The following is a 17,066-nucleotide window of genomic DNA, read 5'->3' as shown; positions in this document are numbered from 1 at the left end:
CCACTCGAGTGTTGCTTTAGCAGTATGCTTCAGGTCATTGTCCTGCTGGAAGGTGAACCTCCGTCCCAGTCTCAAATCACAGGCAGACTGAAACAGGTTTTGCTCAAGAATATCCCTGTATTTAGCACCAACCATCTTTCCCTTGACTCGAAACAGTTTCCCAGTCCCTGCTGCAGAAAAACATCCCCACAGCATGATTACAGTCTCTTCTCTGGACTCATCTGCAGCTGATTTAAGAAACACTGGTGGCACATTGTTGGATGATACATTTTCCTATGCAGAGCCTTGACCTGTCCCAGCTCCTGATTTGTCTAGGTTATCTTTTCGATACCAGATCTTACATGGTTTTTTTTTTCTGGATTACCACATTTTAGCCAGCTGGAGGGAAGTGTTAGCTCTGCTGCACTTGTGATCATTTCAGATTCAGCTTCTAGTCAGTTGGTTTTTATCGAATCCTCCATATACAACCAGATTTTTCATGCTGTTATATTTGACCCATTATTTATTTTTGCATGAATTTGGCTATCGTGACTATGCATACCAGACTTCAGGATAGAGGGCCTAATTCAGACCTGCTTGTAAAAGCAAAATCTTTTTCTAATGGGCAACACCATGTGCACTGCAGGTGGGGCAGATATAACATGCAGAGAGAGTTAGCTTTAGGTGTGTTATATTGTTTCTGTTCAGGGTAAATACTGGCTGCTTTATTTTTACACTGCAATTTAGATTTCATTCAAAGATATGGTTAATCCACCAGCCACTTTACGGCGTCTCTAACATGGTGGTCCTAACACTACATGATGATAGTACCCACTTTAAGTCATACACATGTGTATTGCTACATGATAATGGGGGTCATTCCGAGTTGATCGCTAGCTGCCGTTGTTTGCAGCGCAGCTATCAGGCTAAAAATCGGCATTTCTGCGCATTCTTATGGGCCGCAATGCGCACGTGCGTCGTACGGGTACAAAGCCTGTTGTGGTTGTGCACAGGTTTTAGCAAAGTTTTCAGTCGCACTGACGGCCGCAAGAAGATTGACAGGAAGGGGGGCGTTTCTGGGTGTCAACTGACCGTTTTTGGGGAGTGTTTGCAAAAATGCAGGTGTGTCTGAAAAAATGCAGGCGTGGCTGGGCGGGTGTTTGACGTCAAATCCAGACACGAATAGGCTGAAGTGATCGCAAGCGCTGAGTAGGTTCAGAGCTACTCTGAAACTGCACAAACTTTTTTTGCAGAGCTCGTCTGCACATGCGTTCGCACTTCTGCTATGCTAAAATACACTCCCCAGTGGGGGGGCGGCATAGCGTTTGCACGGCTGCTAAAAACTGCTAGCGAGCGATCAACTCTGCATGACCCCCAATAGTACATACATTTTATATATTTCTACATTTAGAGCTAACTATTATCTGCAGTGTTAGGACCACCATATTAGAGATGCCGTGAAGTGGCTGGTGGCTTAACCATATCTTTGCAAATATATGTAACTGAGAGCTCTACATTACTATTGATAATGTCGGTATTATCTTAGACCGCAAAGCTATACTCCTTTGTACACTATTACCGTTGAGCCGCTATGGCCGCTAGACCACGTGCACGTGCTACGCACTTTGTACGCTATTTGCGTACAGAGTCCTGCACGTGCCGTACGCACGCTACGCTGAGCGTACGGAATACACACAGCGAGCGCACACACAATGGATAACCTTTAAACCTTGTTAATGATACAATGTAATGATATGCTTATACTTTAAACCTTTTTCAGCAAAGTACTGCAACGATGTTATACTTTTAAACCTTAAGTAGCGCTGGCGATACAAAGTATCCGCAGTGCGTACACCTTAACAATGCTTATACACCGTAAACAGATAAATCTACTTTAAAGCCCTGGCAGGAAAGTGAAAACACAACTCTGTTTGCAGTTTAAACCACAGGGTTCTAAGGCCACCGTGGATTGATTCCAAAAAGGTAAAACAGTACAGTTTATACACTACAGGCTAACAAGTAAATCTAAACAGAAACAATGGCTACAGAGAATGTACGTACGTGAGAATATTCGCAAGCGCAACCCGAACTCGGTCCTCCGCTCGTCATGCAGATAGCGTTTAGAGTCATCTGACCGGCCAGGCAACAATGGTCCTTATATACACAACATGCATACACAATACAATGGTCACTGTAATCTCATTGTTCATTGGACGCAGAGATATGTCTCCACATTACAGCAAAGGTCATAGGTGGATTTAAAAAGGTGGGCGATGTCATTCCCAACTGCTCTTGTGGGTGGTATCCTCTGGATTCCCGCCGCATATGTAATTTACAGTAAATACAGTTAATGTTCATAATTTACTTTTGTACATAACTATACGCAGGAGCAAGCGATCTTTCTCTAACTAACACCGGAATGTCACCCTCAAAATACTCTACAGCTGGATACTAGACATCACCTTCCAACCTTTATCTGACCCTTCCTATCATGCAAAGGCGAATCTCTCTGTCCAGGAACTGTTTAAACTAATAATACTCGCTGTCATGGTCTAGGGGAACTATATCTACAAAATACGCTATATGGGTTAAATATGCTATGTTCTAATAACACGCTACACGCTCACAAACTCCGCCGTAAATACCCATATTATGCGCACGATCGCCGGAGCGATCTTACGCAACTTGCGGATATGTGCACGTACGTCGGACTGAGTGCACGAGCAGCGGGCATGTGCATGGGGTTAGTACAAGGAATATGTATTATGATATTTTTCGACTTTGACACTATGATCATATACTGTACGTAAATCTCATTTACTGGTCCAGTATAGTGTGCTGGGGGAATTCTGTGTTTTTCGGGATGCGTTGAATTTGCCAGCTGTCGGGATCCCGGCAGTCAGTATACGGACGCTGGAATGCGGACAGCCGGAATACAGGCTCAACAGGGTTATTCCCACTCATGGGTGTCCATGACACCAATAGCGTGGGAATATACCCTGTGGCAAGTGCAACGAGCCCGCAACAATGCTCGTAACGCTTGCCCCGCTGCTGGCATCCTGGCGGGCGGGATGTCGTTGTCGGGATACTGACAGCCAGCATCCCGTCCGCCGACAAATCGTATTTAAACAGTTTTTCTTGTCTAGATTAGCCCCTTCCTTGCAAGCACCTGTAATAGACCAATAATATTTAGCAACTTGTCAATTTTGTGCATCACTGACAAGCATATTAAACCTACTCTTTAAAAATACAGTAATACAGGCATGCAAAACATTCCTGGGTGAGAGGAGCTGGCAGACGTACTTAGAAAATAATAATATTGTTCCAGAGGGTCATGGTTGGAATCTGCTTGTGCTTTTATTTGTCGTCAATGGAAATTAATGGTATAAATAATAGTCACTTTTTAATTATTATCGCAAGCATCTTTATTAAACATTTGGTCATGGAAGCAGAGTTCTCTTGTACATGTAGCCCAGTGTTGCTCTCCCTACAGTGACAATGCAGAGAAGGCTTTTCTACGGTAAAGCTGCCCATAGTTCTTTGGTTTATTCCAGTCTTTTTGTATCATATTTGATAAAGGAGAGGTAGGTTAATGGTACTGTTTCTAGTTACAAATGCACCACCTCTCCGATTCAGAGGTAGCAGCACTGACGTACAGTATGCCGAAGGCCACGTGTTTACTATTATACTATTAATAAAATAGTTGTTGTTCTGCACTAGTTGGTCGACCATTCATGATATCTGCTGGTCCACAAGAATATTCTAGATAGCTTTGTTGGTTCATTATGTCCTTAATCTCTGCCAGTTAGTATGTACAATCATTGCTCATAATGCATTGAGATGATGTGCAGGACTATGAAACATGTAAATGTTATTTCATTTCAGTTGCTCCAGATTTTGAAGGAATCCTACTCATTTGAAGACTTTAAAATTTTTGAAATTTTCATCAAATTTTATGGAGAAATTGGTATTAAAAGCAAATTATCAGACACAGGTAAAAATGTGTGACAAGTAACAAAGGATACTGTGTTGAGCCATACACAATCCATATCTATTAGTAAATTCTAGCCTTTCCTTAGTATATCTTTGGCTTGTGCAGTATTCTGACACATTTGATTTTTTTTCCTCACATATATAATTTTTACAATATTTCAATCACTTCTGTTTTTACAAACTACTACCCTTTCTTCCTTTCTGAATTCCCTTTTTTTGCACTTGTTCTGGTTATTTTTCAGTTCAGCATTTATGACCCAATACCTTCTACCAATTGCAAGGAATTATTTTTATTTTATTACATATTATTTTTACTTGAAATGGGTATGGGGGCCAGTAGTTCTATTGTGCTTGTCGCGTTCAATTAGAAACGTTAAGTGAGAGGCATTGAGAGTCAATAATGCAGTGCAAAAATGATGTGCAGTTCATGAGAGAGGGGGAAATCGTGCTGAATCTCCACAGAAGTATGAAATAAGAGAACAGATTTAGGCTGCGTGGACGGTTAGGGGCTCATTGAAGCAGGGTAAGTATACTTACCTTTCCCTTGTCGGGATTCCGCGATCGGTCTTCTGACCGCTGTCATCTCACCGCGCCGGCGTTTCCTACCCAATGCATCAGGAGGGGAGTACCAGTGGGATCACACTACATCCTGACTTTTTTACATGAAAATAAGGTCTCACACAAAGCTACAACCTAGGGGTGCCAACAAAAAGCTGTGATTTCTTCATCTAAAACCCTGCATTAACATAATTTTCTAATTCAATCACAAAAGTCACTCGGCCTAGTTCTCGCTAATTGAATTTGCCCTATTGTCTAATGAAGTGTCATCACTATATATCCTGAGACAACAAGTGCAGTATAGAGTGAGTCTGGCTGCATAATGCTTATGTTCTTTCCTACATCAGTACTTTTACGTATTTTTACGAAGTGTTTGCGTTAACCTCAGAATTTGTAGCAGCACTAATATTCAGTGTAATGGCCTGCACGTTTTTGCACTTTAATATTAATGTTGCTTTATGTATTGAGGTCAAACCGCTGAGAAACGTGAATAAACCGCTTGTTGGGCATCAATATGTCAATGTCTGCTGAAAATGAGTAACGCACTGTAACTCTTCTGCAGTTCTTGAAAGAATTTATGAACTACTGGGAGTTCTGGGAGAAGTGCATCCTGTGGACATGGTGGGCAACTCTGAGAACCTCTTCCGAGCATATCTACAGGAGTTAAAGATACAGGTATCATTTTTTATTATACATACATCTTTACAATATTTTTTGGTTATTTATAACCCCAAATTTACATTTCAAGATTTAGTATTAGCATGCATTGAGTCATGTATGCACACATAACATTGATGCTAAATAAAACATACTGTATATAGCCAGTCAGAGATTCTATAGCAGGGCATAGAAATTAAACACTTTACAGAAACGTAATATGTAGTGTTCAGTGGATTGTTTTGTTTCAAGATTAAATCTAGTATCGGTGAAACCTGTGTGTTTTCTGTAGAAACAGCTCTGGTTTTCAGATGAAAATGGGTCTGTGTTTGGGGATTTTGCTTTGTCTGCCTGAGGTAGGTGAAACTAAATCCCAAATAAGCCACATTTTGTGCCGGTTTATCAGGGTTAATTGAATAGCCCCCCAGGGACACAATAATCCCCCTTAGACTAGTTAAGTGTCAGAAAGCGCTGTGAACGACGTTCACAGACGTATCGTGTCTGCTGTGCAGCACACCCAATGCCCTGGTGCATCTGGCTGTGTGTGGGCCGTCTGACGCCCGCCCATACGCTTGCTGCAGGGACCGTCGTTGACTGACCCCTCAACTGGTTGGGAATTCAAATGTTGGGAAGTACCAATCGTTGATAGGTCGGCGGGTCGGACAGGTGTGTACCCAGCTTAAGCAGAATGAGAGAAACGTGCAAATAATAATGCGTATTGACAAAATCGTATTGACAACCGGTGCCTAAATGGTTAATGATATGCTCTTACCTTGTACAGGTGTGTTGTCCTACAACTAGACTCAATACGCCATGCACTGTGAGATTCCTGGCTTGAGCGATTTGTCAGTTCCCGGCCGCGAGTGAGAGACAGCGCATCAGCACTAGACTGATGCACTGTGCAGCTAGAGTAGGGATCAGCAGACGGGGGGAGTTTTCACTCCCCCACTTTGGCATTTGAGATGACCGTACTTCTCTGTGCTACTGCTTCCAGCTTCGCCTCGCAAAGAGGCAAAACAGGAAGCGTTATACCCGCATGATAAGTGCTACATAATCTCTCTCCACGTTATCTCTCTCTCCAATATTTGATATATGTCTCGTAAAGAGAGCGTTTATAATATTATATAACATTTTCTGTATCTATTTCTAGATGATTTCATGCACTAGAACGCCTAAAATGGCAGTGATCGCTGGCTGTCTGAGGGGATTAACAGCACTTTTGGTTAATTTTACAAAATCTGTTGATGAAGGTACAGTTATTATTTACAGATTTATTGCAAATGTATTATTTTCATGATTTCTTTGTTTCTTTTAAAAACTGACACACAGACCTTGTCAGTAATACATGACGTAAAGATGCACCCAGTAGTATTAAAAGCTAAAAGTGATGTTTCTTTTACATAGATATAGCCATGCTCATTGTGGCTTCATCTGCGACAAATGGGCTCTCTCTGCACGGCTAGGCGTGCCCAAGCCGAGCTGCGTATTTAGCCATTCCCATTCATGTGAATGCGGCGCATGCGCGTCCCAGATGTGCACATGGCTTAATCGAGCTGAGATGTAGCGAAGATGAGCGTAGCTTCATCTGTAGGTCATTGTAGCCTGCTGATGTCACTATATAGGTTTCATCATTCCACCATGCAGCATGCTAGTTCCACTATTCAGGTTTTTAGTGGAACCAAAGGGCCTCTTATTCTACCATACACCCTTTTACGTAATGCTGTCTAAGTACTTGGTAGTCTATTAAAGGCAAGGCCTAACTCGTTTTTCTGTATCATCCATGGGGGACACAGGGATGACACAGGGTATAGGTGGTGACCTGGTTTCTGGGTTAAGTTTCTTTTCCCAGCAGCCCAGGCTCCCTCTCCCCTGTAACCCGCCCCTGCCTCTATGGCCACTTTTTTGTTTGTTGCCCAAGGAGTGGGGCTGCTACGGGGGCTGCTGTTAAACAGCCTCATAATAGTTTCTTTTATTTATTTTATTTTACTTTTATTTTGCTTTTCCTTGAGCAAGCAGTGAGTATGAGATGTCCTCACTGCTGCTCCAACGATCCCCAGCAACAGCGGCCGCAACTGGGGGCAGGTAAGGCGGCTCGCAGGGAGCAGCACACATCGCGGCTGTTACCGCTGGTGAGGGAAACCACCAGCGGTTCTGACAATAGGGTCAAGGTTCTGCACCACCAGCGCATCTTCATGTCAACGGGGCACTACTGTATGTTGTGGCCGTTGACCTGGGGTCCATGCCAGATGGGGGAGGTAGTCTTTCCCTGTTGGATCCTCCCCATCCCTTGTCACATTTCCATCTGCAGGCAACCTGCTACTTGTACATACTACTCCCCTCTCTCCACCCTTCTTGAGACGCTGGGTGGCCATTTTAACCCCATTGCCTGCCTCAGCACCTTACTAGAGAGAAGTACGGGCTCCTGTCTCCCTCTTTATACTTCACTCTCGGTGGTCAGGTCAGAGAAAACACTGGCAAGAGGGGACATAAGTGCAAGGCACAGTCCTAACCCCCGCCGCCAGTATAGTCAGTATAATAAAAAGAGTGGGACGGAAGCGTGCCATTAAGGGGGCGGAGCTTCGTCCCCACAGCTCACTCGGTGCCATTTCCTCTTCACTGGCTGAAGAGAAGCTGGTCCTTCCTCACACTGCTGAACAAGTATCAGGGTGCAAAATGGGGGAGGGGCCCAGGTTATTTGGTGCAATATTATATAATATAAAAAGCGCTACAGGTCTGGAGCATTTTAGTTAACGCTTCTGACCCATTGAGTTGGCGCTGGGGTGTGAGCTGGCAAATTTCCTCTGTGTCTCTGACAAGCTTCTCTGTGGGTCTGTCCCTTTATAAGCCCAGTGTGTCTGTGGGTGTTTATTACACGTGTGTCGGCATGTCAGAGGCTGAGTGCGCTTCACAGGAGGAGACTGTATTAGAGACGCAAAAGGCGGTGGGGGTGACCATGTTGGCACCGCTGACTCCTGATTAGGTAAATGTATCGAATGCTTTGAATGCTAATGTAGCTCGTATTAGTAAGATATTGGACAAGTCTGAGTCTCAGACCCAAGCATGGAAGAAATCTGTGGAAGATATGTTATTACAAGTTCAGGTCCCCTCAGGGTCACAGAAACGTACGTTTACCCAGTCGGCAGACACTGATACCGACATGGACACTGATTCCAGTGTCGACTATAGTGATGCCAGATTAGATCCAAAATTGGCAAAGAGCATTCAGTACATGATTGTGGCTGTTAAAGAGGTATTGCATATCACTGAGGACCCTGCAGTTCCGGATAAAAGGGTCTGTATGTATAAGGGAAAGAAACCTGAGATAACGTTTCCTCCCTCTCATGAACTGAATACTTTATTTGATAAAGTCTGGGAAAGTCCTGACAAAGTTTCAGATTCCCAAAAGGATTCCGGTAGCTTATCCGTTTCCCTCTGGGGATAGGGAAAAGTGTGAGTCACCCCCCATTGTGGACAAGGCCCTATCGCGGTTGTCTAAAAAGGTGGCTCTTCCGTCACCTGGCACGGCAGCCCTTAAAGACCCTGCAGATCGTAAGCAGGAAGCTACATTAAAATCCATTTATACGACCACAGGTACACTACTCAGACCGGTCATTGCCTCTGCGTGTGTGAGTAGTGCTATTGAAAAGTGGGCAGATAACTTGTCATCTGACATAGATACCCTAGATAGGGATAACATCCTCTTGACGCTGGGTTATATCAAAGACGCTGCAGTTTACCTAAAGGAAGCTGCAAGGGATATTGGCCTTTTGGGATCAAAGGCCAATGCCATGGCAGTCTCAGCTAGACGAGCATTGTGGATTCATCAGTGGAATGCTGATACTGACTCTAAGAAAAATATGGAATCCTTGTCGTACAAAGGTGGTGTCTTGTTTGGTGACGGCCTCGCTGATTTGGTATCTACGGCTACCGCGGGTAAGTCTTCATTTTTGCCTTATGTGCCTTCGCAACAAAAGAAGACACACCACTATCAAATGCAGTCCTTTCGGCCCAATAAATACAAGAAAGGGCGAGGTTCTTCCTTCCTTGCTGCTAGAGGAAGGGGAAAGGGTAAAATCACCAGCCGTGGCGGGTTCCCAGGAGCAAAAGTCCTTCCCGACTTCTGCCAAATCTAGCGCATGACGCTGGGGCTCCTCTGCGGGAGTCCGCATCGGTGGGGGCACGTCTCAAACTCTTCAGTCAGTTAGGGGTTCGTTCAGACCTGTACCCATGGGCTTTACAAATAGTATCCCAATGGTACAAGCTGGAGTTTCAAGACGTCCCCCTCACGATTTATCAAATCGTCCTTGCCAGTTTCTCTTCCGGACAGGGAGGTAATTTGCAATGCCACACAAAAGTTGTGTCAAATTCAGGTTATAGTCAGGGTTCCCCAGTCACAACAGGAAGAAGGCTTTTATTCAAGCCTATTTGTGGTTCCGAAGCCGGATGGCTCGGTCAGGCCATTCCTAAGCCTGAAATCCCTCAATTTCTACCTAAAAAAATTTAAATTCAATATGGAGTCTCGCCGAGCAGTGATCTCCAGTCTGGAGGAAGGGGATTTTATGGTGTCGGTGGACATAAAAGGTGCCTACTTACATGTTCCCATTTATCCTCCACATCATGCTTACCTGAGGTTTGCAATTCAGGATTGTCATTACCAATTTCAGACGTTGCCGTTTGGTCTGTCCACGGCTCCGAGGATTTTCACCAAAGTAATGGCGGAAATGATGGTTCTACTTCGCAAGCAAGGAGTCATAATTATCCCGTACTTGGACGATCTCCTGATAAAGGCGAGATCCAGGGACCAGTTGGTGAAAAACGTTGCCCTGTCCCTGACAGTTCTTTAACAACACGGTTGGCTTCTGAACTTGCCAAAATCACAGTTGATTCCGGCGACGAGGTTGTCCTTTTTAGGGATGATACTGGACACAGAACTACAGAGTTTTTCTTCCGGTGGAAAAGGCTCAGGAACTTCAGAGCCGGGTCAAACAAATTCTGAAACCACCAAGAGTGTCAATCCATCAGTGCACTCGGTTGCGGGGGAAGATGGTGGCGACCTACGAGGCCATTCAGTTTGACAAATTCCATGCCAGAGTAATTCAGTGGGACCTGTTGGACAAGTGGTCCGGATCCCACCTGCACATGCACCGAATGATAGTCCTGTCTTCCAAGACCAGAATATCACTCCGGTGGTGGCTGCACAGCACTCACCTCCTGGAGGGGCGCAGGTTCGGGATCCAGGACTGGATCCTAATAACCACGGATGCAAGTCTCCGAGGATGGGGTGCAGTCACGCAAGGATTAACTTCCAAGGAAGATAGTCAAGCCAGGAAACTTGTCTCCATATAACCGTTCTGGAGTTAAGGGCCATTTACAACAGCCTTGTGCAGGCGGAACATCTTCTTCGCAATCTGCCCGTGCTGAGCCAATTGGACAATGTGATAGCAGTAGCGTACATAAACCGCCAGGGCGGAACAAAAAGCAGAGGGCAGAGAAGCATACGAGAGCGCTGTCTGCGATCTTCATTCCAGGAGTGGACAACTGGTAAGCAGACTTCCTCCGCAGACACAATCTCCATCCAGGAGAATGGAGCCTCCATCAAGAGGTCTTCACAGAAGTGACAAGTCGTTGGGTAATTCCTCACATAGACATGATGCCTCAACAAAAAGCTTTAGAGATATTGGTCCAGGGACCCTCAAGCAATAGCATTGGATGCACTGGTGACACCATAGGTGTTTCCGTCTGTGTATGTGTTCCCTCCACTTCCTCTCATTCCAAGAGTTCTAAAGATCATAAGAAGAACACAGGTTCAAGCAATCCTCATTGTCCCAGACTGGCCAAGGAGGGCTTGGAATCCAGATCTTCAGGAATTACTCATAGGAGATCCCTGGCCTCTACCTCTGCGCGAGGACCTGTTACAGCAGGGGCCGTGCGTATACCAAGACTTACCGCGGCTACGTTTGACGGCATGGCGGTTGAACGCCAGATCCTAGCACGAAAGGGTATTCCCAGTGAAGTCATTCCCACACTACTTCAGGCCAGGAAAGGAGTAACGTCTAAACATTACCACCGCATTTGGAGGAAATATGTGTCTTGTTGTGAATCCAAGAAGGCTCCCGCGGAAGAGTTTCAGCTAGGACGTTTTCTCCATTTTCTACAAGCAGGTGTGGAGGCGGGCCTAAAGTTGGGCTCAATTAAGGTTCAGGTTTCAGCCTTATCGGTTTTCTTTCAAAAACAATTGGCCTCCCTTCCAGAAGTTCAAACTTTTGTGAAGGGTGTGTTGCACATCCAACATCCTTTTGTGCCCCCTGTGGCACCATGGGATCTTAACGTGGTGTTGCAGTCCCTTCAATCGCATTGGTTTGAGCCTTTACAGACGGTGGAGTTGAAGTTTCCCACTTGGAAAGTGGTCATCCTATTGGCTTTGGCGTCCGCAAGGCGGGTGTCTGAGTTAGCGGCCTTGTCTCACAAGAGCCCTTATTTAATCTTTCATGAAGATAAAGCAGAGTTGAGGACTCGGCAACATTTTCTGCCGTAGGTGGTTTCATCTTTCCACATGAACCAGTAAAAAAAAATTTGATGGAGGGCGCTGTCCATAGCCGCTGGTGTTAGGAGTGGTAAAACCCCCAAAAAAGGTATAAATACAGAAAGATGCAAGAATCACCTGTGCTCTGTTGCCAGTAAGGGTATATCACCCAATTTGATTATATAAATCTATACTATAATTAAAAATATAAAATATAAATATAAAAAGGACGGTAGGTATAAGTTGAAATAATGAATATATTGTATTTAATCAAAACAGTATCTAAAAACATAGGTATCTTTCAAACATATAGAAGCATATCTAAAAGATTAATTAGTGAAATTCTTAGGTCTTGACACATGCACAAATCCCCTTAGGAGAGAGAGATCATACCCCGGCTAGGACTCCCTCCAGCATTAAGTCCACACTGACAAGTAGAAGAATTGTTGGATGATGGCGTTCAGTAAGTCCCTTTTAAGCACAGCAGTGCAAGCTTTTTCATGCAGGTAGGGATATCTCCAATTTCTCCGCAGGTGGTAATATCCAAGGGAAAACAAGTCCAATTTATGCCGTCTGGGTAAAGTTGAAAAGCGTCTCCAATATTGTAGAGGGGATTTTTGAGAAGTGTCCAGCAATCTCGTCTCGTCAACCTATTGTGGTGCCAGTGGCTACTGCCTCTTTTGTTGAGTCAAAAACTTTGCATGTGGTCAGAGCTCTGAAAATCTATGTCGCCAGAACGGCTCGGGTTAGGAAAACCGAATCTCTGTCCTGTATGCTCCCAACAAGATTGGGTGTCCAGCTTCCAAACAGACCATTGCACGCTGGATTTGTAACACGATTCAGCATGCTCATTCAACGACCGGATTACCGTTGCCGAAATCTGTGAAGGCCCATTCTACTAGAAAGGTGGGCTCGTCCTGGGCGGCTGCCCGAGAGGTCTCTGCATTACAGCTTTGCCAAACGCGGCTACTTGGTCGGGTTTGAACACTTTTGCGAAGTTTTACAAGTTTGATACCCTGGCCGATGACGACCTCAAGTTTGGTCAATCGGTGCTGCAGAGTCATCCACACTCTCCCGCCCGTTTTAGAGCTTTGGTATAACCCCATGGTTCTTTTGGTGTCCCCAGCATCCTCTAGGACGTATGAGAAAATAGGATTTTAATACCTACCGGTAAATCCTTTTCTCTTAGTCCGTAGAGGATGCTGGGCGCCCGTCCCATTGCGTACTGTATCTGCAGTTGTTAGTTCTGGTTACACACGTGTTATGTTTATAGTCAGCCTGTTGCTGAAATTGGTTCATGCCGTTGGCTTGGGTTCTGTTGAATGCCACGTTGTGCGGCGTGCTTGCGGTGTGTGTGCTGGTATGAATATCACCTTAGTTTAACAATAAATCCTTTCCTCGAAATTTGTCCGTATCCCTGGGCACAGTTCTTATAACTGGAGTCTGGAGGCGGGGCATGAGGGAGGAGCCAGTGCACACCCCTTTTCAAAGTCTTAACGTGCCCATGTCTCCTGCGGATCCTGTCTATACCCCATGGTTCTTTTGGTGTCCCCAGCATCCTCTACGGACTAAGAGAAAAGGATTTACCGGTAGGTATTAAAATCCTATTTCCCCCCCCTCAAAATTCTACACACAATACCCCATAATGAGCACGTGAAAAAAATTGAGATTTTTGCTAATATATTAAAATTAAAAAACTAGAAAATCACATGCACATAAGTATTCACAGCCTTTGCTCAATACTAGCCTCAAGTCTTTTTGAATATGATGCCACAAGCTTCGCACACCTAACTTTGGGCAGTTTCGCCCATTCCTCGTTGCAGCACCTCTCAAGCTCCATCAGGTTGAATGGGAAGCGTCGGTGCACAGCCATTTTCAGATCTCCCCAGAGATGTTCAATCGGATTCAAGTCTGGGCTCTGGCTGGGCAACTCAAGGACATTCACAAAGTTGTCCTGAAGCCACTTCTTTGATATCTTGACTGTGTGCTTAGGGTCGATGTCCTGCTGAAAGATGAACCGTCGCCCCATTCTGAGGTCAAGTGCGCTCTAGAGCAGGGTTTCATCCATGATGTCTCTGTACATTGCTGCAATCATCTTTCCCTCTATCCTGACTAGGCTCCCAGTTTCAGCCACTGAAAAACATCCCCACAGCATGATGCTGCCACCACCAAGCTTCACTGTAGGGAAGGTATTGGCTTGTGATGAGCGGTTCCTGGTTTCCTTCAAACAGGACGCCTGGCATTCACATGAAAGAGTTGAAACTTTGTCTCATCAGACCAGTTTATCATTTTCTTAGAGTCCTTCAGGTGCATTTTGACAAACTCCAGGTGTGCTGCCATGTGCTTTTTTTTAGTAAGGAGTGGCTTCCGTCTGGCCACTCTACCATACAGGCCTGATTGGTGGATTGTTGCAGAGATGGTTGTCCTTCTGGAAGGTTCTCCTCTCTCCACAGAGGAATGCTTTAGCTCTGACAGAGTGACAATCGGGATCTTCGTTACCTCCCTGACTAGGCCCCTTCTTCCCCGATAGCTCAGTTTAGACGGCCAGCCAGCTTTAGGAAGTCCTTGTGGTTCCGAACTTCATCCATTTACGATGATGGAGGCCACTGTGCTCATTGGGACCTTCAAAACAGCAGATATTTTTCTGTACCCTTCCCCAGATTTGTGCCTTGAGACAATCCTATCTCGGAGGTCTGCAGGCAATTCCTTTGACTTCATGCTTGGTTTGTACTCAGACATGCACTGTCAAGTGTGGGACCTTACATATACAGGGTGTGTGCCTTTCCAAATCATGTCCAATCAATTGAATTTACCACAGGTGGACTCCAATTGTGCTGTAGGAACATCTCAAGGATGATCAGTGGAAACAGGATGCGCTTCAGCTCAATTTTGCCTTTATGGCAAAGGCTCTGAATACTTATGTACATGTGATTTTATTTTTTAATTTTTAATACATTATCAAAAATTAGTAAAAACTTTTTTCGCGTTATTATGGGGTATTGTGTGTAGAATTTGGAGGGAAAAATTTAAATTATTTAACAAAATGTGGAAAAAGTGAAGCGCTGTGAATATGCTCCTTCCAACTCTGTTGAGGTTGGATTGTTGAGCACTATTTGCCATTTTTTTCCATTGCGTTATATGTGACGTGTGCATGTACCTTTTAAGTGTATAGGTGTACTTTGTTTATTCTCTACAATGTCTATTTATTTCTAAGTTGATAAGAGTACTGTGCTTAGCCTGTATACTGTCTGTTTGTTTCTTTTCTATCTGTGTAGTGACTACTATTTAATTATACATTAAATTGTGAACAAAAGTATTTTTTATTGGCATACCAGCCTACCAGACGTGATAGCTCTACATGCCTGGTTATGACTCTGACTCAGAGGTTTCTTTGGATCATGAGGATAATGTCTCCATTACCTTAGATGTCGAAACCTCCTTTATACTGGAGGATATCCTACCACAGGTGGATGTTCAGGCTCTGATCACGGTAGGTAGGTCTGCACTTTTGATCAAGGACTCAGAGCAGAGATCTAAGTCAGATACCCCAAAATTTAAACATTAGAAGAAGGTGGCTCTGAGATTTATTCTTGTGCTCAACTTGAAGAGGAGCCATGGGCTCACCCTAACAAGTGCTTCCAGGCCTCTAAGTGCATTGCTGCTTTATATCCACTCCCAGCTGCTGATAGGGCCAAATGGGAGTCCCCTCCTCCTACAGATGCTCATATCGCCCGGCTGGTCAAATCTACTACCCTTTATATTCATAATACTTCCCCCCGCCTTAAGGATCCAAGGGGTCTAATCTTCTGACTCGGCATTCTACATTGCCAGAGACCAGAACTGGGAGGTAGACGACTTTTTAAGTCGGCAAGATGTTCATTCAGGTGTATGGGCTCTACACCCAGACATTTTTTATTTCCTGTTTCCCTGCTGCGTCTTGCCAGAAGTTGACATGATGTCTTCTTGACACAAGCTGCCAAGATAATGCTCACGCTCAAGAGATCTGAGAAATCTTCTGGTGGACGCCAAAGCCCTTCAGTGGACATTCCCACTGATGTACACAGATCTCCTGGGTCTCTCCATCGGCCCTCCACTGCGTCTTCCTCTCAGGCCGGACCTTCTATCTCAGGGCTCGTGTTTCCATCCTGACCTGGGCTATCTTACTTGGACGGGGTGGTTCTTGAGACATCTGTTTTGAGAGCTAAGGGTTTCTTGCGGTACCTCATATATACCATGCTTAACGACAGGAAAACTTCCACTGCCAGGATTTATGACAGGGTTCAGAGAACATACTTTAACTTGTGTTCTGCTGATGGTTTCAACTGTCTGTCTATTGAGAATCCTCCCTTTCTTATAGATGGGTCTGGATTTGGGCCTCCGCCTCTTTGTTAAAGGTACAGATTTCAGCCTTTTCTTTTCTCTTCCAGGGGCAGACTGTAATGTTGCTTGATATATGGACTTTTCTGCAGGGAGTACTCCATGTGCAGCTTCCATTTGTTCCTCAGGTGGCTTTGTGTAACTTGTCTATAGTTCTCCAGGCTCCCAAGTTGTCTCGCTTTGAGCCCTTGGACAGCGTGGACATTCAACGGCTTAGCTGGAAGACTGTCTTTCTGGTAACTATCGCAATGGTCTGTAGAGTTTGACTTAAGCGCATTGTCTTGTCGCTCACCTTTTCTTAATTTTCATTATTCTTTGGACACGATTGGGCTACCTCCCTCAGGTAGTATCCAGGTTTCACATCAACCAGGATATTGTGGTCCCTTCATTCCAAGTCCTGTATTCTTCCCTGGAGCAGGCCTCCTTGGATGTCGTGGGGGCTCTCCAGATATATGTAGACAGCACAAGCGATAATAGGATTTGTCTTACCCGGTAAATCCTTTTCTTCGAGTCCATAAGGGGGCACAGGAGTTCTAACAGTAGGTATAGGCTGGCTGGGAGCAGGCAGGCACCAAAAGGGTTACTTTAAAGTACCCAGCAGGCATTGCCTCCCAGTCCCCTCCACCTCGCCCCCGCCACCAGGCCTACCAGTTTTGTTAACAAGCCTAAAGCAGGCGCGGCATACAGAGGAAGGAAGAAAGACACAGAAACCCATACACACACACACAAACACATACACACAGAAACAGAAGCTGTTTTCTGGGTGCACAGAGAACCTCACAATTTTATTATCCTTTAGAATGTAGTTCTTTTAATTCAGCTGTTATGAAATATGTTAAAATCAAATAGAAGAAAGTGAAAATTAAGAAAATGTGATTAAAATAAAGAATATTTTATACAGAGACTGCTTGCTTCAATCTTGATGGTATTTCTTTCAAATAAAGGCTTTGTAGCCCCCGTTGGTTAATATAAATCAATG

General features: G+C 44.7%; 1 protein-coding gene across 1 annotated transcript in view; it reads left to right on the top strand.

The window, feature by feature from the left end:
• The window catches only part of PRKDC (protein kinase, DNA-activated, catalytic subunit), an 836,940-nt gene that overhangs the window by 130,890 nt on the left and 688,984 nt on the right, over nucleotides 1-17,066 (top strand). The window contains exons 5-7 of the mRNA XM_063923695.1: nucleotides 3,865-3,973; nucleotides 5,093-5,205; nucleotides 6,338-6,437. Coding sequence (XP_063779765.1) covers nucleotides 3,865-3,973; nucleotides 5,093-5,205; nucleotides 6,338-6,437 — 322 coding nt within the window. The remainder of the gene's footprint in view (nucleotides 1-3,864; nucleotides 3,974-5,092; nucleotides 5,206-6,337; nucleotides 6,438-17,066) is intronic.

Source organism: Pseudophryne corroboree, chromosome 5 (genome assembly GCF_028390025.1).
Source record: "Pseudophryne corroboree isolate aPseCor3 chromosome 5, aPseCor3.hap2, whole genome shotgun sequence".
In the NCBI taxonomy this organism is placed as follows: Eukaryota; Metazoa; Chordata; class Amphibia; order Anura; family Myobatrachidae; genus Pseudophryne; species Pseudophryne corroboree.
The sequence above is the reverse complement of the archived record's forward strand: the minus strand, read 5'-3'. Positions and strand labels throughout refer to the sequence as shown.